Source organism: Artemia franciscana, chromosome 2, assembly GCF_032884065.1.
Source record: "Artemia franciscana chromosome 2, ASM3288406v1, whole genome shotgun sequence".
In the NCBI taxonomy this organism is placed as follows: domain Eukaryota; kingdom Metazoa; phylum Arthropoda; class Branchiopoda; order Anostraca; family Artemiidae; genus Artemia; species Artemia franciscana.
This window is the reverse complement of record NC_088864.1, coordinates 24,922,956-24,947,777: the sequence shown is the minus strand read 5'-3', so window position 1 is coordinate 24,947,777 and position 24,822 is coordinate 24,922,956. Positions and strand designations below refer to the sequence as shown.

Here is a 24,822-nt window from a genome sequence, read left to right as displayed (position 1 = left end):
AACTTGGTGGGAAAAATAAGCACAAGTCCTAGATACATGATTGACATAACCGGAACGGATTCGCTTTCTTTGGGGTGGTTGGGGGAGGGGTTAATTCTGAAAAATTAGAAAAAATGAGGTATTTTTAACTTACGAACGGGTGATCGGATCTCAATGAAATTTGATATTTAGAAGGATATCGTGTCTAAAGCTCTTATTTTAAATCCTGACCAAATCTGATGACAATGGGGGAAGTTTGGGGGGAACCTAAAATCATGGAAAACGCTTAGATTGAAGGGATCGGGATGAAACTTGGTGGGGAAAATAAGCAGAAGTCTTACATACGTGAGTGATCGGATCTTCATGAAACTTCATATTTAGAAGTACCTCGTAACTCAGATCTCTTATTTTAAATCTCAACCGGATCAAGCGTAATTGGGGGGGGGGTGGGCAGTTGGGGAGACCGGAAATCTTAGAAAATACTTAAAGCGGTGAGATCAGGATCAAACTGGATGGGAAGAATAGAAACCTGTCTAAGATACGTGACTGACATAACCGGACCGGATCTGCTCTCTTTGGTGGAATTGGGGGGGGGATAGTTTTGAAAAGTGAGGTATTTGTAACTTACGAAAGGGTGACCAGATCTTGATGAAATTTGATATTTAGAAGGATATTGTGCTTTAAAGTTCTAATTTTAAATTCCGACCAGATCCTGTGACATTGGGGGGAGTTGGAGCGGGAAACCGGAATTCTTGGAAAACGTAAAAATTGGGGTATTTTTATCTTACGAATAGATGATCGGATCTTAATGAAATTTAATTATTAAAAGGAATTCATGTCTCAGAGCTCTTATTTCAAATCCCGACCAGATCTTTTGACACTGGGGGGAGTTGGAGGGGGAAATCTTGGAAAAACACTTGGAGTGGAGGAATTGGGATGAAGCTTGGTGGATAGAATAAACAAATGTCCTTGATACGTGATTGATAGAATCGTACTGGATTCGCTCTCTTTGGAGGAGTTGGGGGGAGTGGTTCAGTGATTTGGCGATTTTGGTGCTTCTGGACGTGCTAGGACGATGAAAATTGGTAGGCGTGTCAGAGAGCTGCACAATTTGACTTGATAAAGTCGTTTTCCCAGATTCGACCATCTGGGGGGCTAAAGGGAGAGGAAAAATAAGAAAAAATTAGGTATTTATAACCTACGAGTGGGTGATCGGATCTTAATGAATTGTGATCGGATCTTAATGAATTTTGATATTTAGAAGGACATCGTGACTCAGAGCTCTTATTTTAAATCCTGACCGGCATTAAACCTCTTGTTTTCCTTTTTAAATCGATCTATTGATTCATAGAATTTTGTCAGAGCTCATACCATATGATCTCTTGGCTCTTAGCTCTTCATGCCTCCTCACAAGTGCCATATGAGCTCTTAGCTCTTGTTAATTTAATTGCTGATTGTTTTTTAAATAATATTAGGAAAGCCAGCACTCCTTCTATGGAAAATTCCCTTCCCTCACGGATAAACTTCTTCAGGGAAAGATTCATCCACGTAACTAAAATTAGCGATATCTGAGGAACTAATTTTGTAAGGCCTAGAAATAGAACGGCCAAAGAGGTCGTAACTATTTCTATTCAAATTAACAGGACAAGTTGAGCAATTCTCAAATAACTGAAATGAATGAATTAATTAAAGAAAAGATTTTTTAACCCCCTCATATACTTAAGAATTCATGTTCGTTCAATGTTGTTCCTTACTTTCAATTGGAATTTTTTTTTTATTTAATAGCAAACACAAGCCGAAGACATACAATATTTTTGGTTTATTATTTCATAAAATTCATAGTTATAAAGCTAACTAAGGTAAAATTAAATGCTAAGATTGGCCGAAAAATAACAAAAACGAATTATTGATATATCGGCCATTATTTAAAAAAAATTCAAACTTTAGCGAAAAGAGTGAGGTATTAACGAGGGAGGGTTCAAACTCCCTCATATATGGAATATGAGAGGGCTCAACATAACCTCAATACCTCGCTCTTTACACTAAAGTTGGGACTTTGTTCTAATCCTTTAAGAAAGACCGTGAATCACAGAGGCCGTTTAATTGGAATAACTAGCTCATTTGAAACTACTAAAAATACTTTGGAAAAATAATTTCTGTTCGTTTTAAGTTTTATTTTTGCTCCTTACTTACAGTTAAAAATTTTTTTTGTTTAAGTTCTTACTATTTTGTAAATCATACTGGGATATCTAGCGCCCCCTTCATGGAAATTCTCTTCCCCCATGAAAAACTCCTCGATGGTAAGATCCTCCCAAGTAACCCAATCTCCTGACCCCCATCACGAGAAAAAATCCCCCCTGAAAACGTCTGTGTACTTCCCAATTACCAATACTGTATGTAAACAATTGGCAAACTTCACAACTCTCAGTCCTTCCCATGGGGACTGTGAGGGATTAAGTCGTCCTCAAAGACATAGTTATCAGATTTTTCGGCTATGCTGAACAAAATGACTATCCCAAAATTTTGATCCGGTGACTTTGAGAAAAATAAGCGTCGGTGGGGACTTAGTTGCCCTCTATTTTTTTTTTGTTCACTTAGAAAGGGCATTCGAACTTTTGATTTCCGTCTGAATAACCCCTCTAGTGACATTTTAAGACCACTGGCTCAATACGATCTCCCCTGAAAATAAAACAAATAAACTCGCATCCGTGATATTTCTTCTGGCAAAAAAATACAAAATTCCACATTTTTATAAATAGGCGCTTGAAATCTCTACAGTAGGGTTGTCTGATGCGCTGATTCTGATGGTATGGTTTATCAAGATTCTTTGACTTTTAGGGGATGTCTCTCCCTTTTTTCTAAAAAATGGTAACTATTTTCCCAGGCTCGTAACTTTTGATGGGTTATACTAAAAGGAAAGAAACTTATATATTTGAAATCAACATAAAATTAAATTCTTTTGATGTATTTATCCGTATCAAATTCTGTTTTTTTAGAGTTTTGGTTACTATTGAGCCAGATTGCCTCTTTCTTACAGTTCGTTACCACGGACTGTTTGATAATTTCTGTTCGTTTTAAGGTTCAATCTCGCTTCTTACTTTCAGTTAATAAAACTAGTTTTTTTTATTTAATTTCTGAACGTTTTTGAATTAATGCAGGTTTTGATTTTTGCTCACCGCACATGAATAATGAAATGACTATATAATCTTATACAAATATATATCTTATAGAAATATGCTAAAATGGCTATATACAACTAAAAAAAAAAATTATAAAACTGAAATAAACTAACAAAAAACCTATATTACACAATTACTTATATTCACAATTTGCAGCTACCATCGTCAAACCGCGAAAGTTGCTAGCAACACAAAAATACTACGGGCAAACGATATGGGCAAGTTTCATAATTTATAGGTCTTGCTGGTATATGAATGGTATCCCCCCTCCTAAACATCTTGCTTTTGACTCTAATTTGTTGCTTAGTACTTAATGTGCTTATGCTAGTGTTACTTAATGTAATTATAATTATTTTTTTTAATGCTACGTGTAAACATTATAGGCAAAGTCCGCAACTTATAGCCCTTTTTGGTATATGAAGAGCGTTGTTCCTTTCTCAGCACCTCGCTCTTCAGGCTGAATTATTATTTGTTACTTAAGAAAATCTTCTTAATAGTTTAATTAAGTGACCCTTGTATTTTATGAGTCGTTTTTAATGAATTGGGAAAAAATCCTAACTTTAGCGTAAAGAGCGTATTATGAGGAGCAGAAATTATACCATACATGAGGGGTTGCCCTCTCTTCAATACCTTACTCTGTACGCCATGGCTGCATTGAAGAGGGGAAAACCCTTCATATACGGAATAATCTCTGTTCGGTTTGAGTCTTAGTGTTGCTCCTGACTTTCAGTTTAAAAGATCTTGTTTTATTTATTTAATTTCTTTATTTATTTAGTTTGTTAAATAATACCGGCAAATCTGCATCACCCTTCAAGAAATATATCCCCCTCCCTTTACAGAAAACTCCTCCCTAGAAATTTCACTCTACACATAGTGCACCCCTCCGTCAAATTCCTTCGACACAGTTCTATCTTCGCTGAGAATCCCCCTTCCTACGTAAAATGTCTTGCAGAAGATTCAGCATGAAAAATTCTACTCAGTATACTTTCATTTGCAAAAAGACTTTAATTACTACTCGGTTTCTCCATTGCTCTGGAGATAGTCCCTTCAGTTTTAATTTTTTGCAGAAACCAACACGAGGAAAATAACCCTGAAAAATCCAACGGGACATATCCACATGTAAAATTGAGGTGGCAAAGAGAATTTAAGATACCTAAAAACAATTGCTTATAGGAATTTTGTCAAATTCCCCCAGTGAAAAATTTGCCCTGGAAAACTCACTCTCTGGAAACTCCCCTCCCAAGGAAAATTATCCCCATTAAAAATACTGTCAGTAAAAAATCCCCCATCCCCCCGAAAAATGTATGCATACATCCCATCAACAAATACTATATGTAAACAATGCATATATTTCAAAACTTAAAGAATTTTCCTCAGGGACTGTGGGGGCTCAAGGTATATCCAGGGGCATAGTTACTCGGCCTTTCAACTATGCTGAATAAAATGACAATCTCAAAAATTTGATCAGACGATTTTGAGAAACATTGGGGAGAGGGGGCATAGTTGCCCTCCAATTTATTCAGTCACTTAAAAAGCGAACTAGAACTTTTGATTTTCGTTCGACTGAGCTCTCTTCCGATACATTATATGTTACGATATCAATACGACCACTCCTGGAAAAAAAACGAAAAAAAATAAACAAATTAGGAGCTTGTAACCTCTACAGCAGTATTTTCCGATACGTCGAATCTGATTGCGTGATTTTCAATAAGATCACTTGATTTTCAGGGGGTGTATCCTCCTTTTTTTAAAATGAGGTAAATTTTCTCAGGCTCGTAACCTTTGATGGATAAGACTAAACTTAATGAAGCTTATATATTCTATTGATACATCTATTAGTATCAAAATTCCGTGTTTTAGAGTTTCATTTACTATTCAGCTGGGTAACCCCTTCGTTAGTACGTTAGTACGTATAGTTTGTTACTACAAACTGTTTGATAATTTTTTCCAAGATCAGTAACACTTTTGAGCGTCTATTCTCTTTTTTTAAATTAGGCAAGTTTTCTTAGGCTCTTAGCTTTTAGTGGGCTACTTTAGAGTTAATGAATTTAGCATATTTAGAATTACAAAAAAGTTGATTCGAATGATTAATATATATACTTTTTGACTGAAAGTAGGGAGCATCATTAGGACTTAAAACCGACAGAAACTATTCCCTATATGAAGAAAAATGCCCCTCCTAAGCCCCTATTTCGTTGTACCAAAGTATTTTAGTGTTTAAAAAAAACTCTATTTCCCATTCAACAGTCCTTGCGTTTCAGCAGTCGTTCTTAAGGAATTGGGGCAAAAAGTCAAACTTAAGCGCTAAGACAAATGGGCTGAGGAAGGGGGTTCCCCTCTTATATGAATTTATTTTTGTTCTTGTTAAGTCTTAATATTTCTTTCATTTGAAAATAATGTTGTTTATTCGATTTCTAATATTTTTAAAATCATGCTTGGGCCTTACCAAGAAATGATTTGTGGACCTGGTCCTATAGGCTCCTAACTTCTTTCTGTCAAATTGTATATATCAATAATTTTGAATTGATTGAAAGTGTCCTACTTTTCAAGTTTTCTCCTTAAGCATTGAAATAATGGATTTTAATTAAAAATTTGGAAAATTTTTGAATATTTACTCAAAATTTTCGTTGAACAGGAATTATTTTTTTACCAATTACTTAATAATATTTTACTTTTGCATTTGGGTAGACAGAAAAAAAAATTACTTTTAATTTTCTAGGTGGTTGAAGTTAACACGACCTCTATTATGATAGGATTCTTTGATGTTTAACTACGATCCACTACATACATATGTTTAGATAAGTTAAAAAATCGTGCATTAACATGAAAAGAGAAATATCATCTAAAATCACTGAACATAAAATTCCTGGTATCACTTGCCATTCCCCTCCAAGAATTTTCAGGTGAGGCTCATGACCTTTCACCTGTATGCCAGTAGGCATGTAAATTTAACATCTGTTGTTACTTAAGAAAAGATTTTCATAAAGATTGGCAATATTAGGCTACCCCCCCTCTCCTCCATACCATTAATTATAAAGGTGTACACTAAATATATTTTCAGGAATCAAGAGGTAGTATATATCCATTTATACCACCACCACCCATTCTTTAAAACTGATTCCATTTTTATCGGAAGGCTAAATGAGATTTTAGATATCTGGGCATAGAATAAACTCCGTAAGGCAAATATCCCCCCCCCCCTACTGTCTACGAAATGACCCTACAGCTTCCACATGATAGAAGATATGCAATTGTACATCACTAAACAAAACTATATGAAAAATCGAATACATCTATTTAGTTAAAATCAGTCAAAACAAGACAAATGTCAATTTTTAACCATGTATGGACTATATAATTCAGAATCTTTCTTTTTAGAACCTTTCTTAAAAGGTCCTATAGAGAGCAACACGATTTATAACTCCAAGGATTTTTTCCTTTTCAACTATAATTGTTGGTGCAACAGGATGAACATGGAGGTATATAAAATAAAAGTTAGACAATTAGGCTTGAGCCTTTTTTCGATTTAAGATTTCTTTCAGATTTCAAATTAGGCTCATATAATTTTGCTGCTAAAACAGCATCATTAGAGTACAAAAATTACGAATTTTCAATAAGTACTCGCAAATAATTGCATTTAGCTATATTGAACACATTTTTGGTCAATACAACCTTCCTCGGCACATTCTTCTGATCGACTGGCCTAACGTAGCTTATTCGTTTGAAATTACACTTTGATGACGCGAGACCTTGCTTGTCAATTCATTCGTTCTAATTCATTGATAAGGCAAAAATGGAATTATTGTTTGACGAAGCTGGAAAACAGCTCACTAATTTTCATCTTAGCCAAAAGGTACGCAAAAGTTTTGTTATCTTCATTTTTTTTCGGTTGATCTTAAGGTGATGGTCTAGAATAGGAGCTCTTCAGATGGAGACTAATATGATAATCGATGAAAACTGAGGTAAAATTCTAGTTAATTGACTTCTTCCTATCTCGGAAAGGGTTTAGTTTAGGAAAGTGCAATTTTCAGGGATGAATCTACAGACTAAAGTATGTCCCGGGAAGGTATTTTAAAGTACCCACCTCCACTCTTTCTGACTCTAGAGGGCCCTGAAATTTGCCTACATGCCAGGTTTGACCTACATGACCTATTGAAATTTTGACAAAACAACATTTTAACTTAAATTTCAGTTACTAGTTGCTTTTCTCTGCCTTTAGTTCTGAGAATGTAATTCCTGTTATTTGAGTAGAATTTTAGCCATATCAATGCTTTTTTTCAAAATTTAGGAAATGTATTTGCATGTCTTTAAAACCTTATAAAATGGGATTGAGCAAAGTTATGAAGCTGAAAACAATTTTGTTGTACTTCAATAAAGCAGAAGATTTATTTTGCAAGGTTTCATTTTTATAACACACATATTTTTAAAGGTCATCAAAGGTCAGGGCCCTCAAGAGGGAGAAGGAGTGGAGGTAGTTGCTTCAAAATACCTTCCCGGGACATACTTTAGTCTGTAGATTCATCCCTGAAAATGTCATTTTTCCTAACCTAAACCCTTTCTGAGATAGCAAGAAGTCAATTAACTAGAATTTTACCTTTACTAAATATTTAATATTATAAAGGTGATTAGGTTAGGTTTGGTTAGGTATTTAACATAATGCGTTCTGGGCGGCCTGCTTTCCATAGTTCTCTGTTGAAATTTCCATAAACTTGTTTCAAAAGTATTGTATTTTCGTTATATTATATATATTTCGTTATGATTAACCTAACTTCACTTCTTGGGTGTGGTTAGGACATTTAATAAGTACCTAAAATCTTAATCTGAGCTGATTTGGAATGATATGGCATTCTGTAAGATACAGAACTTAAGACCCGAAGCAGATAACATAAATATGTGTATATATTTTATGTATTTATTTTTATACCATTGTATTTGTTTGAGCCACGGAAACTTGCCATTTCATTGTTAGATTGCGATGTTTTTTTTATATTTCACAGACCTCTTCTCCTTATTTTCTAGTGATTTAGTAAAACATTCCCCTTTATTGTGAAAAAGGTCATAAAATTTAAAGAATATAAGCCATTTCCTTATTTCCACAACTTGTAGAAACCCAGACCAACCCATAGACATCAAAATTAAACCGTAGAAATCCAGGCAAACTCATAGGAGTTTTGACCGAGGTATAGAAATTGAGGGGAACCTCTAGAATTAAGACCAAAACATAGAAATCATAACCACACCCTAGAAATCCAGACGAATTCATAAGAATCAAGACCAGAACCGGAGACATAAACTAACACAAAAACACAAAGCCATACACACAAACACACAGAGTAGGACATGCAGAAAAAAAATAAGACAGACACAGAGACATGTAAGCAGACGCTCAGTCACCCAAACACGGTGGGAGAGAGACAAAACCTAAAACAGAAAACGCAAAGTCACACACAAAAACACGAAGTAATACTACTACTACTAACAACTCACCACAGCATCAAGCCATCTAAGGCCAACAAAGCTAGGCACGCTCCTCTTCCATCCCAATGTATTCCAAGCCTCCCTCTTTACACCCTCTCAGGAAGTTCCCCTTTAACTTTAAATCTTTATTTATGACATCCTCCCACACCAGACGAGGACGACCTGCTTTCCATTTAGCCCTAGACGGTTGGCCGAAAAGAAAAATCTTTGGCAATCTGTCATCCTTCATCCGCAGAATGTTGCCAAGCCATCTCAACCTTTATTTCATTATCAAACAGTTCGTGGTAACGAACTGTAGTAAGGAGTGACCCGGCTCAATAATAACCAAATCTCTAAAAAAACGAAATTTTGATACCAATAGTTACATCAAAAGAATCGCATTTTAATGATGATTTTAAATATATAAGTTTCATCAAGTTTAGCCTTACCCATCAAAAGTTATGAGCCTCGGAAAATTTGCCCTGTTTTAGAAAAGAGGGGGAAACACCCTTAAAAGTCATAGGATCTTAACAAAATCACACCATCATATTCAGCGTATCAGAGAACCCTATTGTTCAAGTTCCAAGCTCCTATCTGCAAAAATGTGGAATTTTGAATATTTTTTGCCAGAAGACAAATCACGGATGCGTGTTTATTTGTTGTTCTTTTTTTTTCTTTCTTTTTCCCAGGGGTGATCGTATCGACCCATTGGTCCTGTAATTTTGCGAGAGGGCTCATTCGAACGGAAATAAAAAATTCTAGTGCGCTTTTTAAGTGACCAAAAATTGGAGGGCACCCAGGCCCCCTCCCACGCTCATTTTGTCAAAAAGTCGTTGGATAAAAATTCTGAGATAGCCATTTTACTCAGCATAGTCGAAAAACCTTATAACTATGTCTTTGGGGATGATTTACTCCCCCACAGTCCCCGTGGGAGGGGCTGCAAGTTACAAACTTTGACCATTGTTTGCATATAGTAATCGTTATTGGGAAGTGTATAAACGTTTTTAGGGGGATTTTTTGGTTGGGAGGAGGGGTTGAGAAGAGGGGTTGAGAAGAGAGGTTATGTGGGGGAAACTTTACATGGAGGGATTTGTCATGAGGGAAGAAGATTTCCATGAAGGGGGTGGAGCATTTTCTAACATTATTGCCGGTTTTTGTTTTCTACTAGGCGCTTCAGCCTCTTGTACTCGTTCTTGCTTTGTCGATCTACCTTTTTAGCATGGGCGCGCTTCTGCACACATAGATCAGTAATTTCGGGGGTGATCCACGGTTTATCCGAATGGATCTGAATTCCCAGGATTTTACTAGCAGCTTCTCTGATGATGGATGCCCTTTCGTCGACCAATCGGTCAATTTCTTCTGCTGTTGGACCTTCCATGGGTTGGATTCTTGACAACTTGTTTGAGAGTGCTGTTCTATACCTGTTCCTTGTTTTTATGTTTTTCGGCAGGTCGACACGATATCTTGGTAAGCTTTTCTTAGGCTGTTGGGGCTTCCATATGCACAAATGGAGCTCAGACATGGCTAGAACATGGTCTGAGTCGAAGTCGCCACCGGCTATGGAGAATGTATTCAGTACTGATGATTTCCATCGCTTGCCGACAAGTATGTAATCAATCATGTTTGCATTGTGGCCGTCAGGGGATCTCTAAGTAACTTTCCTTCGCTCTCTATGACGGAACATGGTGTTCGTTATGAAAAGTTCGTTATCCCGACAAAAGTCGATGAGCATTTCATCCCTGTGGTTCGCCGACCATGCCCAAACTTGCCCATGACGTCTTCAAGTCCATCATTTGAGTGTCTGACAATGGCGTTGAAGTCCCCAATCACGAACAGAACATCTTTCTTGGGAGCCGTGTCAACGGTATTTTGGAGTTGGCTGTAGCATTTTTCGGCTTCTTGGTCACTCGGGGACGAGTCTGTGGCATAAACTTGGATTATGGTCATGTTGGCAATGGATCCTTTCAGACGAATGGTGATAATACGTTCAGAGACAGGATGGACAGCAAGAAGAGACTGTTTTGCCCGCTTGGAGAGTAGGAAACCGACACCTTGGCGGTGAACTCCATCACTTCTTCCAGACGTGATGAGCGTAATGTCGCTTGTTCTGTCTATTCCTGTGAATGGAATGTGAGTCTCAGCTAGTCCAGTGAGTCAACAGGCAGTCAAGGTAACGGTTCATCTCATTTAGGACTAGTTCCCTTTTTCCTGGTTTGGCTGATGTGTGTACGTTTAGCGTTCCTAGTGAGATATATGTTTTTGGGGTTAGGATAAACAAAGTCCTCTCCGACTGGAGAGTCGTCAAATCGGATAAATGATCGTCGGCTGCCCCGGACGCGGTAACAAAATCATTTTCATTGTCATCTTTATCAACATTATCATCATTATCATAATTATCCTCATTATCATTTTCGCAATTTGCAATTCTTGGTGTCATACCGTCGCTTACCCCGGACGTGGTTGCACGAGTTCTTACTTTCTTATTCGCCATTTACATCATTTATATTTAAGAAAAGGAGTTTCATGGCTAATTTGTCGGGGTAGCGGTAAGCCACTCCTCTCTACCCTTAGCAGAGGCCATTGTCCATGAAGCTGGATCGTCTGCCCTTCACAGTGGTCCCTCTAGGAAGGAAAGGGATCCTCCCGTTCGGTGGTCTACGAAGCTGGGCAGTTTTTTCCATTACTGGGAGAAGGTGTGACCGCCGGGACATGTCCACACGCCGGTGGGACCAGCGTTGTGGACATCAGAGGGGCCTTACTCCTCCTCCGCCTGTATTTCTGACCCCCGAGTGAGGGTGTCCCAGTTTCAGTTATGCACCCCAAGGAACTAGGTCTCCCCTTGGTCCGTGCCTTCTATGAGGGTATCCTACATATCTCTAGGACGTTACCCTATCTGCCACCTGGGGACGTACTGAGTGGCCTGGGGGAGGCCCCCTACTAAGAAAAGACTCAGTAGGACTTCTTGTCACATTATTTTCAATTAAGAATTCATCTTCTTGCTGGTGATCCATCTTTACCAGCAAACGCTTATACCAATCAGTATTCATTACAGATGTCTTGGACACAAAATTCATCTTTGTATCATTTACAGAGAAAAGTTTATTCTGGGTTTGGTGAAGGTGGCAGCGTGACTTACACATGTTACTTACACTCGCGTTTTCGGCGCTGTGAAAAAACATTTAAAAGTTTGGTTTATTTTGTTAACTTCGATTATAAGAAATAGAGACAAAAACTAAAGGAGTATTTATCACTTTTTTTCAAGCATCACAAGTGATTTGACGTGGAAACCTGTAACTGAAAGACTTGCCATTAATAACAGGACTGGGCAGAATCTGGACCACTCTAGAGTGTTCAATTCCATCACGGTCATTGGCTTGAAACTTAAAGCAGTACAGAGAAGCAACAGCCTTTCTGAGGAAGATTACTTCAGCAGAATGTGGACGAAGTGCATCAATCAGTCCAACATAAACTTTTCCACACATACTTCCTCTTTTTTCCTTCACCTCATAGGCAACGGTGATGAACGTACCCGCCATTAAATGCTTGTGATGAAATCCACCGGTTGGTGCTTTGAGGGGAGTTTCACTGTCATCCTTCTCTTTATTGGCGTTTGCGATTTGCCGTTCGCTTGGACCTTCAACTGCAGTCTCCGATGGTTCAGTATCATAAACTATATGGAAGTGTCCATCTGATGAGACGGATGAGAAGACGGAATGAAATTTCATGTGAAGTGTCTTCTGACCACATGGAGTGGCAAAGTGAACCTTGTGCATTTTGAAAATTGGCTGTTTCCACATGGAGGACCTGCGTGAGGATTCAGGAGATGAGTGGATACCTTCAAGTCCTAGAATGGCAAGGTAAAGGACCATAATAGAAGTTCCGTCTATTTTCAGGGCTTTATAGAACTGTTCAGCAGTGTTAACAACAACTAGGCCTCGCAAAGTTTTCAGCCAGACCTTTCGCTTTACTTCGGCTCCAATACCATCCATGGGACCTTTACCGCGAGCTGTTCCTGAAGACCACCTAGTTTCAGGACACCCATAATCTGATGTGTGATGAACAAGTGCACCAATCTTGTAGCGATTCTTGTACTGACTGACAGCACCATTACTCCAGTGATGTGTAATGCTAGGATGGAAATGATGTGCACGAAAATGGTCGACGCAAATCTTGGTACAAGCTACAACAGCATTCTTGTCATGGGTCAGGTTGTCACTTACGACTGCATAGCTCAAGTGTGCAAGACTCTCATTCCGACTACTGTAGTAGATAACACATGTGAAGATAGGCCCCTCTTAGAGCTTCTTTTACTTTCCTGAGCTCATAGTGCTGGCGATGCGCGTTATAGAGATGAAGGGAAATTGTTTTAAGATGTTCTTTGAGGCACATAAGAACTTCTTTAGCAGAGCCTTTCCTTGGCCAGATCTTTCTCTGACATAGAACATCAGTAAATTGTGTTTTCTTTTCACTCGTGACTTGTGACAAAACGTGACTTACACTCGACACTTGGAGTGTCGCATTTTTTCACCCTGTGGTAATCAACCTCTCACATGGAATCCACTCGTCTTACTGACAGTATCGTTGCATATTCTACATCGTGGAGGGATGTGTCAGAATCGGGTAGGTTGGGACTTGATTCTGCTTTAATCTGTGTTGTGGGTGAAAACATTACGTGCTCAAACGTGACTTATCTTCGCAGTAAAAATGGGTAGCTTGAGATGAGTAGTCAAAAGTTTGTTTCATTAGATGGCGGTTGTTGCAAGAACAGCAGTTAAGTATTGTATAATGAACGCACTGATTTTAGATTTTTTCCAAAAGTAATTATAAGAGATATTTCTCACATTGCCAGACCGGTTCGTGAGGGTAAGTCACGATAATTTTTCTTTTTTTTATATAAATAGCTCAATTACTGCACTTTCTCTTCTATTATTCTAAAAATTAACTTCACAACCAAACAATTTGGATTCTTACCTTTCCAATGATGTATTCACATGTCCAAAATTACAACTTTTAGAATTTAGACCATGTGTCTGAAATACAGTGTTTCCACCGTGTTTCCATACCGTGTTTCCACCCAAAAATAGTCGGTTTTATTATGAATTTGTTCAGTCGTGGATTTGTAATCTGAAAATGTAACAATTTAGTTAATTACACGAAGAAGATTGCATATATAAGCATCTTATATCTTCTGATTATATCTAAATTACTCTAGCGTGACAGATATATCAGCTCAAATATCCAAAATATATGATTGACAAGTTTGATTTGCTAAATGACGGCTATGAATATGATGTAAAGCGTATAGTTTTATTCTCAAACAAGAAAATTTTGCATATCAAAATATGCAAACTACGCACAACATATATGTTGTGTTTGTTTGCTTAGCCTCCAGAAGTTATGTAGCCGTTAATTGCATCCTAATATCGTGCACCTTCATTTTTTCATATTTCCTTCATATTTCAGTTTCACTATACTATTTAAGGCACTTCATAGGCATTTACTTTCAGGTATTTTCTTCTTCCAGGTCAAGCCAACAAGAAAACTGACAACAGAAGATGGAAGACCAATTGAAAATAAGACAGCTTTACTTACAGCAGGTCCAAGGGGACCAGCTTTGCTAACTGATCACGTCTTTATTGAGGAAAATGCTCATTTCAATAGAGAAATGGTACCCGATAGAGTTGTTCATGCAAAAGGAGCTGGTACGTTGTAGCGTGTAACATAAATGATCAAGATCATTGCGAAAAGGATTACGTAAAAGACATGTTGAAAAATTCAATGATATATCCATTTTGCATAGGTTTTTGGAGTTCCATAGGCTGCTAAAGAAGAGCCAGCATTTAACTTTTATTGCAGCCTGTGCGTTTTTTTAATACGGATTATAGTTAAATAATCAGACCCGAAACTAGCATCATCTAGATCTGTTTTTGCAGAGTGAAAGTATACAAGCACGTTGCGTATTATTTTTCTTTGGCTTCTCCATTCATCCTACTTTTTCCATTTCCAACGGTGTTCATCTTCCGGGTTAGTTATTAAAAAAAAAAAAAAAAAAAAGTTTGGTAGTTTGATCCTTTTTGAAAATATTTAGTGAAGAAGGTATATCACATCTCAAAATGAAGACGAAATTTATTTGAAGTCTTCATCAGTTGATTCATATAAATACGGATTAATTCTCTGATTCCCTTTACTCTAGATTATAAATACAGTTTGTAACTAAATGTAGGCTGAAACATGCCGCAGAGGTGCTGATAGCATAGATGCTCCCCTCTTATCCAATTTAAATTTCAGTGCCATTTGAAATTACAATTAAATATGGATAATACAGAGTATTGCAGCGACAATAATTCATTAAAATTAAATTTTACAGAGACAGTAGTTTATTTTGAAAGACCATACTTTATTTTGAAAGACCATACTTTATTTTGAAAAAGCAAAGACATTAAATTGTTTTTTTTTCTCGATGTGTTGATCCACTTTTGCTAAGTGCTATTAAAAGTTTTAATCACAAATTTTGATGTTAAAAGTAAGGGAGAAGTAAATCTTCTTATGTTCAGTGCATAAAATCTAAAAAAAAATATTTTACCTGGAATAAAATTTATCAAAAAAATAATCAAAACTAGATTTATTTTTGGAAGTGAAGAGTGACTTAAAAATTTAAAGTACAGAGGAAGAATTAAAAATGAACAAATTTTTTCCGTATACGAGGGGCTGTTACATGCCCTACCCCCAAATATTCACGGTGAAATTTGACTGTTTTTCCCAATGATTTAAGATGAACTGATCAAAGATAAAGAAAATTTGGTTAGGATAAAAATTGCTTATCATATTGCCCCGAGAATGGCAAAAGCAATGCTGACTTAAATTCTTGAAAAATAAAAAACAAAACATTATTTTCAAATAAAATTAAATAGCAACATCAAAATTCAAGATGAAGAGAATTTTTCTGAATACGAAACATTTCACTGAAAACATTCATGTGTGTGCAACATCTATCCTCAGGAATGAGGGGCAATTGGAACAGGACAAAAAGTCCTGGGCTTTTGCTTTAAACAATATTTTTTTATGCAAGAGCTTTAAACGGATACTTGTAATTTGCAATATTTGTTGGCACATAACACTTGCAATTCCCCGATTAGATACACTTCTTGTACACATAAACTTTTTAAGTAAAACACTGCACTTTAGCGTAAAGATGAAGATTTTATCTTTGTTCTTTGCTTCTACTTAGAAAAAAAACTTATTTGATTTTAATTTAACTTTTCAAGAGTCTTACATAGGATGGTAAACGATGTTTCATTTACCATGGACAGCTGAGAGGTAGTTAGATATAAGGATTATTTTATCTTGTTTTCTTTTTTCAAAGGAAGTAATTATAAGATAGTTTAGTCGTTAGGGCCATGCGGCATTACTAAGTTTTATGATTATCTTGTTTTTTAAGCTCCAAAACCATTTTAGATGATTTCAGAAGGTATCGAAAAATACAGGCAGTGCAATAGCGCTGTCTAAGTAAAGAAGCAAAGTGGGCTGTATGTGCTGTTTATTTTTTTGATTTTTGTTGTATTTTTCACTTTGAATGGAAGGAGTTGTTCTATAAGCTTTGGATGGGGCCCATTCTATTATAAATTGAAAGTTTTAGGACTCTTGAAGAGTCAAAGGTGAATGGACGGCAGCCGATACAAACACTATGCTCCTTTTATCAGGGCTAACCCAAAGACTTCCGATCAAAATTTTGAGTGAGCCGTCCTATTAGAAATATTTGAAAGGTCCCATAATTCTCAAACAGTGGTAACGAACTGTATGCATGGAGTGGCCTGGCTCGATAGTAACCAAAACTTAAAAAAAAGGAATTTTGATACTAATAGATATATCAAACGATTCAGATTAGTATGCTAATTTCAAATATACAAGTTCCACTAAGTTTGGTTTCACCCGTCAAGGAAATCTAAATTAGTCTAAATAAAAATCACAGCATCAGATTCATGTCAAGAGAATCTTACTGTAGAGGCTTCAAGGTCCTATGTAAAAGATGCGAAATTTTTTTATTTTTTGCCAGAAGAAAGATAACGGATGCGTGTCAATTCGTTTGTTTTTTGTTTTTTGTTGTTTTATTCCAGGGGTGATCGTATCGACCAATTGATCCTAGAAAATCATAAGAGGGCTCATTGGACCTGAAATCAAAATTTATAATGCCTTTTTAAGTGAACAAAAAGATTTGAGGGTGACGAGACCCCCCCCCGCCTTTTTATGAAATTTTGAAATAGTCATTTTGTTCATCATAGTTGAAAGACCCAATAAATATGCTTTTGGATGTAATATAATCTATAATGTGCTTTTCGATATAAAAGATATAGAATTTGTCACAATTCTTATACAAAATTCTTTTAACATGTCTTGCTTTCTCTTTTCCGTCTGAATTTTACGCTTGGAGTTGTTGAGGTTAATTGTCCTGGGTAAATTTTCATCGGGATTGAACTGTCTTGATAATATTTTCGTGGGACAGGGATTTCTCCTTGGATATGGGGCTAGATTTTCTAGCATTATTTAAAACCGATACGAAAATAAATGAAAAAAAAACAAATTAAAATAAAGAAAATAAAATTATATTAAATAACAAAAAAAGTTTTTTAAACTTAAAAAAGCTTCTTATTGTTCTAATGAAACAACCGTTGTGTTTCAGGAGTCATTCTTATAGAATTGGGACAAAATTTAAACTTTAGCGCAAAGAGTGAGGTGTCGAGGAGGGGGCGTTTCCTTCTTTCTATATGTAATAATTTCTGTTCGTTTTAAGATTTAATGTTAGCTAAGACAGTGAAATCTTTGTAACCTTGAATGACTTTTTTGGCTCTATATGCAAGGACCTTCCTCAGCAAAGCATTTATAATAAATAGAATAAGATCAAATAAAATAAGATTTACGATAGAATGCAATGTTTAAAACTAAAAATAAAAACTAAAACAGTCCCAGAATCACTACTTCAAGGACATTCAATCATGATTCGAGGAAAACCTTTACAAATATTCCTTTCGTTAAAAATCAACAACAAACAGAAAAAACACTTTTTCTGTCGATGATTTTTTCCAAAGAAAGTTAAAAAGCAACATCAAACCTAAGATGAGCAAAAATATAGTCAAATAGTAATTCAAGCGTAAAACGAACGTATACCCCTAATAAATAAATGAAATCCAAAACGGAAAAAATTTTTTGATAAATAATCAAGATTTCGATTCAAATTCTAGACACAAGGATGTCACATTGAAACTATTTATAGAGTATTAGATCGGAATCAGAGAATTTGGTGGTTTGCTTTTTTATTATTATTATTATTGAATTTTCACTAAATGTATACTCTAGGGTAATTTTAGGTATTTTCGGTGACGAATCTCATCTAGATATTTGTAATTTAAGAACATCTTCCAATTTGGTATATAATTATTAGGGATGTTTATATAACCTTGGGCCCCACCCATAGCGTATAAGCCCCTCACACACTACTAAACAAGCAATTATTACTAAGATTTTGGTCTTCAGGGTCTTCAAGCTTATGATGCTTTCTCAAGAAGAAAATATGTTCATTTTATTTCAGGGAAAGTCTTATGAATAGACCCCTAAATGTTGACTTACTAAAAAGTAGAAAGAGTGGTAAATAATATCAGGGATGCCATGAGGGGGGAAAGCTGAAATATTGCTGAAAGATGTCCAGGAAATATGATTTTGGAAAAGGTCCAAAACCAATTAAAGGTCAAATTACAGTGTTAGAACTTTTCATTAAAGATTTAACCATATACAATAAGTTTCAATATTCAATATGTCCGGTCCCAAATTACAAAGACAAAAACAAAGCTAGAGAGTGGAAGGATTTTCTTCGACACTAGTATCAATTTCCCCTACTCTTTGAGCGGAGCATCCTAAACAACAGAGTTTGATTTTCGACAGCCAACTCGGCAATTTCAGTTTGGCAATACACCATGGCAGAGCAAAATACTCGTTTGAAAGTAAGAAGCTCAAAATATCTAAAATCATGATTGAATTTAGATGATCCACTCCAAATTCAGATAATCATGGCCAAAAAACAATCAAGGCGATAAGGAATCATAACATTTAAAATTCATGAGACATGTCTTTCAAAATGAACGTTCTTTCTATCTTCATTCCTCAGACTTAAGCGCTGGTCTCTAGGGGAGTATTTGACACCCCTCTTTCTTTTTATCAATTGACATAACAGAGTTCACGAATAAATATTAATGGAGATATAATGGCTACTTAATCAAATTGAAAAGTGAAATTAGAATTTAATACCCTTGGGTTCTAACGACTAAACAGAATAGGCATGCAGCAAGGAAATGGTAAGACATGCAATCTGTCACTCTCTTTGCCACAAATTGATTTTGAGCAGTTATGTGTTCTGTATATAAGAAATTGTACTAATATACACACCAAACATCAAATTTCCCTTTTCTAACTTTCACGGATGCCCATAAGAAATTACCATAATGTTTATTTTTGAATATGAACATGCGTGAATATTCAAATCTTTTAATGTTTATTTTGTTCAATAAAAAAAGTCGAAGCTTTATTTTTTACGAACGGAAAAAAAAGAAATAAAATATATTTGGTGAAAATAAAAAGGAGAGTTGAAATTTCAGTGAACTTAAGTTACTTGGTGATAAAGAAGAGAGTGTTGGCACTTACCTTCTTTATCACACAACCTAACTTAGCATTCCTACTTAATCAGTACCAATACATTCTGACAGTACGATTACACGAGCACCTTGACAGGTCTTGGAAGATCACACATATTTCAATTGTGCCAGATTGATGCATTGCATATTTATCCAACTTAATGTTGAATTTGTTGTGCTGGTTTTCTGCTTTACTTTGTTTTACTTGTGTGATAATTTATTGCATAATACACACCTATTATGATGAAATATATATATGTATATATATATATATATATATATATATATATATATATATATATATATATATATATATATATATATATATATATATATATATATATAATATATATATATATATATATATATATATATATATATATATATATATATATATATATATATATATATATAAAAAATGTTTATTGGCTTTTTTTGAATAGTCAATGTGTAATTTTAGAACGGTGGAAACAATTAATAATCCAAACAATTCATGTAGTTAAAAAAAAAGGTTGAACATTTCTGCCTGAAAACATTTATTACCCTAAAAGTACATTAGATCATGACTAGTATTATTAGAAATATTTTACTGGCGTTGCCATGGTAAAATTCCCTGAAATTCCCTGAAATTCGATTATGTTCTTAAATCATTTAACAGTACAGGTCTTTTTTTAGGTGCATTTGGGCATTTCAAGGTAACACACGATATTTCAAGATATACAAAGGCAAATATTTTTTCAAAAATTGGGAAAGTTACACCGCTGGCAGTAAGATTTTCAATTGTTGTCACAAACAGTGGAACTCCCGACAGTACAAGGTGAGAAAGCTTAGTTTTATATTTCTAACGTGTCAATATTTGCTGTAAAAGGCCATACATGTTTAACTAAATTTGATTTAAAAACAAATTTGCCTGTAACCTAGGTAAAGATAGAATTTTCCTTTTTTTTTTGGTAGTAAAAACCCGTGGTTGGCTATTTAGTTTGAATAAGGGCTTTCTTAACTTACCATTACATCATGATTTTTCATGACAATTTTGTATTCTTTGAAAAAAAATGGAGTTGCTCATGCTTTTGCCGGGTCCTACTCTTATCATTCCATTTAAAAATTATGCCTAGTGAAGTCTTAACACCACTTTACGGATGATTCAACGTTCCATGGCGTCGTCTGTAAGCAAAATGAGCCAGTCAAATTTTATTATTCCTTCAAATAGATATCCTACAGATTAAGAAATAGGTTAATACATAGCTATCGAAGCATAAAATTGTAAGAAAAGACATTCATCTCCTAACATCCGCTTACTTGGTCTCTCGAGCTCTCTTTCTCCTAGCTCGCGTCTCAAGTGTTCTCGACTGCGAATGAGAAAATTTAGATTGAAAAGAAAAATGCAAAAGTTGCATTTAATGATGTAAAGACCTAATCGGTCTGCCAGACATCGTCATCAAGAATGAAGCTATTAATCGTTTTCAGGTTATTTACTTCTTGAATACTTATTTTTCAGCTGATTCCCCTTCTAAAAAGGCTTTTTCTAAAGCCTTTTTTATACTACTACTACACTACTTTTTACGCTACTACTACTGCTGCCAAAACTCACTGCAGCACCAAGCCACCCAAGGTTAACAAAGCTACGCATGCTCCTCCTATATCCCAATCTATTTGAAGCCTCCCTCTGTACATCCTCTCAAGAGGTTCTCATTTCCCTTAAATGTTTTCTTAAAAATTCTCCCGACCCATTTGGGGACAACCTGCTTTTTGTTTAGCTCTAAACTGCTGGTTGCAAAGGATTATAGGATTATTGTCGGCAATCTGTCATTCTTCGTCTCTAGCATTTGTCCTAGCCATTTCGATCTTCCCCTCATTAAAGCCCTAGAAAGTCAAATTGACGCACATTTTTCGTACAGCTTACTGTTGAGATACAATCATCCAGTCGTCATCATCATTTTAAGATTTTACATCTCAATGATGTTGGTCAAAAGTGCAAAAAGACACTTAAAACTGCCTTCGTCAGTCACTTGACAATCCGTAGGCAATCTCTCAGGAAAACATCTTGCAAATCCTCTTTGTCTTACGCATTTCAGAACCATTCTTTACAACTGTCATCTTTGTGGTTTCCAATACTCTAATCTTGGCTCGCAGATTTACCTTCCTATTCTTAAAAACTTTTTTCAACTCTACAAAAACACCCTGGGGCTTGGCTATTCTACTTTTAAGGTCTTTACTGCACCCACTGTCTTTACTAATAATTACATAAAAAAAAACTAGTTTTTTTAACTGAAAGTAAGGAGCGACATTAAAACTTAAAACGAACAGAAATTACTCCGTATATGAAATGGGTTGTCCCCTCCGCAATCCCTTGCACTTTACGGTAAAGCTTTTAATTGTTTTAAAAAGCAGAATTGTGGCAAAGAGTCACACTTTAGCGTAAAGAGCGAGGGATTGCGGAGGGGACAACCCATTTCATATACGGAGTAATTTCTGTTCGTTTTAAGTTTTAATGTCGCTCCTTACTTTCAGTTAAAAAAACTATTTTTCTATGTAGTTTCTGAACGTTTTTGAAATAATGCATGCTTGATTTTGGCTCTCCACACATAAATTATTAAAATGAAATTTGTATATTAATTTCTTTTTTGGTTATATGGCTTTCTCTTAGTTTTGATCAGACGATTTTGAGAAATAAGGGATGGGGAAGGAGGTCTAGTTGCCAAGCAATTTTTCAGTTACATAAAAAGGCAACTATAAATTTTAATTTTTACGAATTTTTTTATTAGTAAAAAATATACGTAACTTAAGAACTAACTTACGTAACAAACTTTTGTATTCTTTAATATTTATTATGTATATGAGGGGGTTTGTACCCTCGTTAATACCTCGTTCTTTACACTAAATCGTAAGTTTTGTCCCAATTCTTTAAAGAATGACCCTGAATCAGAAAGGCCGTAGAATAAATAGTTGAAATTACTAAAAATACTATAGCATAAAGGGTGAGGTATTTATCTCCTCCTAAATACCTCGCTCTTTATGCTAAAGTATTTTTAGAACCCCTCATGCGTAATAATCTCTGTTTTAAGTTTCAATGCCACTCTTTTCTTTCAATTGAAAAAAAACTTTTCCATGTTTATTTTTTCATTGTTTTTTTTATAGTAATTTTAGAAAATCCTGCGCCCTTTTCATTGAATTTCTGTTCCCCCATGACATATTTCTCCAAGGAAAGATCCTCCCACATAGCAACATAGATCCTCCCCAAGGACTGTGGGGGAGTAAGTAATTCCCAAAGACATAGTTGTTATGGTTTTTGACTCTGCGGAACAAAATGGCTATCTCAAAATTTTGATCTAATGACTTTGGATAAAAAATGAGCGTGGGAGGGGGCCTAGGTGCCCTCCAATTTTTTGGTCACTTAAAAAGGGCACTAGAACTTTTCATTTCCGTTAGAATGAGCACTCTTGCGACATTCTAGGACCACTTGGTCGGTACGATGACCCCTGGGAAAAAAAAAACAAAAACAAAAAAACAACAAACAAATAAACAAGCACCCGTGATTTGTCTTCTGGCAAAAAATACGAAATTCCACATTTTTGTAGATAGGAGCTTGAAAATTTTGTTAAAGGGTTCTCTGATACGCCGAATGCGATGATGTGATTTTCGTTAAGATTCTGTGACTTTTAGGGGGTGTTTTCCCTTATTTTCTAAAAAAGGCAAATGTTTTAGGCTTGTAACTTTTGATGACAAAGACTAAATTTGATGAAACTTATATATTTAAAATCAGCATGAAAATCTGATTCTTTTGATGTATATTTTAGCATCAAAATTCTGTTTTTTAGATTTTCGTTTACTATTGAGCCGGGTCGCTCCTTACTACAGTTCGTTACCACGAACTGTTTGATACACAAAGGTGACAGAAGCTATCAGCTTGATCAATCTTCTCGTTGCCCAACATGCCCACTACCTTCACTTAAACCTGGTTTTGTGACATAGTCAGTGGCGCCATTTCGAAAAAACCTTAGGGGGGGGGCAAATATCGATTCTGGGCCCCCATCCAGCTTTAAAAATTTTTACATTTTGAACATGGCCTTAGGTACCATAACACCTTTGTGGTTGGCATTTTGCAGCTTATTTAGGGACAAAAAACAGTACCAAAATGGAATATTTACTGTATAAATCAGAAACTTACATACAGTTACTTCAGCAATGGATATCTTCTTTGCTTCATTTTTGCGAAGTCGTCGACAAGCTTCTAAAAATTGAGCTCCTTCACTCCAGCTTTGTCAGAGAATATAAGCAGCAAATACGAAAGTCGCTCTTTTCCATCGTTGTCTGGAGGTAATCCTTTACAATCGTCAACACAGAGAAAAAACGTTCATTTGAGCGCGTTGTGAGCGGGATTGTGAGGACTACCTTGATGACCTTAAGAAGCTCAGAATAAGCTTCAATCCTCCTATGCTTTCGAAGACAAATAGCATTTTTCAGTTTCCGTGGAAGCTGCAACACAAAAGCACGTGTTATTAAAGTTTGACACTTCCAGTTGCATAATATCAATTCCCGCCTGATCGAAGCATCTCGCGATCACAAAAAGTAAATCCGAGTCCATAAAATTCATATAAATTTTCAACGTTTACACAACACTGTTTTATTAATCCCTGGAGACACTTCAATGTGTCCGACCCGAGAAACTACTTTACAAACCCCTACTAATAGCTAAATAAAACAAACCCCTACTAATAGCTAAATAAAAGCCTACTAAAAGCCTTTTGGCAAAAGAGTGACCGTAATTTAATTAGGGAGAACGGCAAAAACAGGATACTTTCTTGAAATGCAATAATCGTTGAATATCTTCAATTTGCTATTTAGTAATAATTCACACTAGAAATACAGTAAAAAAGAGGAAAAAAGTAGAACAAGAACGAATAAACAAAGAATTACGTAGTTGAAATTGGGCCCCTCTAGAAATCAGCGGGGCATGGCCCCCCTGCCCCCTCCACAAATGGCACCACTGGACATAATCTTCTTGGCACTAATTTTTAAATATTCTTGCATCCTGAACCCTAAAAAACCCTAGAAATCCATTCATTTTCCTAGTATTTTCATCTAGGATAGTTGAATCATAGTCATTATAATCCAAGTCTAGTAGAGTTTTACTCCTCGAATTGATTCTGTGTTCAACCATTGCCTTTTGTGTGCTCTTTAGGACACATTTCTTCAAAATTATCCATATAATCGGTAATAAGACGCAGTCTTGCTTAAGTCCTGATTTAATATGAAACCGGCTATTAACTTTATTTTCTACCTTAACTGCAGTAATGTATACTCGTACATAGCACTTATCACTTTAATGTATTTATCTGGTATACCATACATGAATAGGACCTTCGTTAAAGCACTTCTGTCAGCTGAATAAAAGCTTGCTTGCTCATATTCTGTAAGACTGAGCAGTATAGGGGGCTTGATGACTTGGTACTTCTCAATTATTAATCTAAGAGTAAAAATAGGGTCTACACATCCTTTCCCTTTCATGAAAGAAACTGCTCTTCTCT

General features: G+C 35.7%; 1 protein-coding gene across 2 annotated transcripts in view; it reads left to right on the top strand.

Moving 5' to 3' along the window:
• Positions 1-6,900: 6,900 nt before the first annotated feature.
• LOC136039218 (catalase-like) overlaps positions 6,901-24,822 on the top strand; it is an 85,452-nt gene continuing 67,530 nt past the window's right edge. The window contains exons 1-3 of one of the 2 annotated variants that reach the window (XM_065722754.1): positions 6,901-7,011; positions 14,140-14,317; positions 19,970-20,111. In XM_065722754.1, the coding sequence (XP_065578826.1) occupies positions 6,952-7,011; positions 14,140-14,317; positions 19,970-20,111 (380 nt within the window). In that variant the 5' untranslated portion in view covers positions 6,901-6,951. The other variant, XM_065722763.1, reaches the window with a different exon arrangement.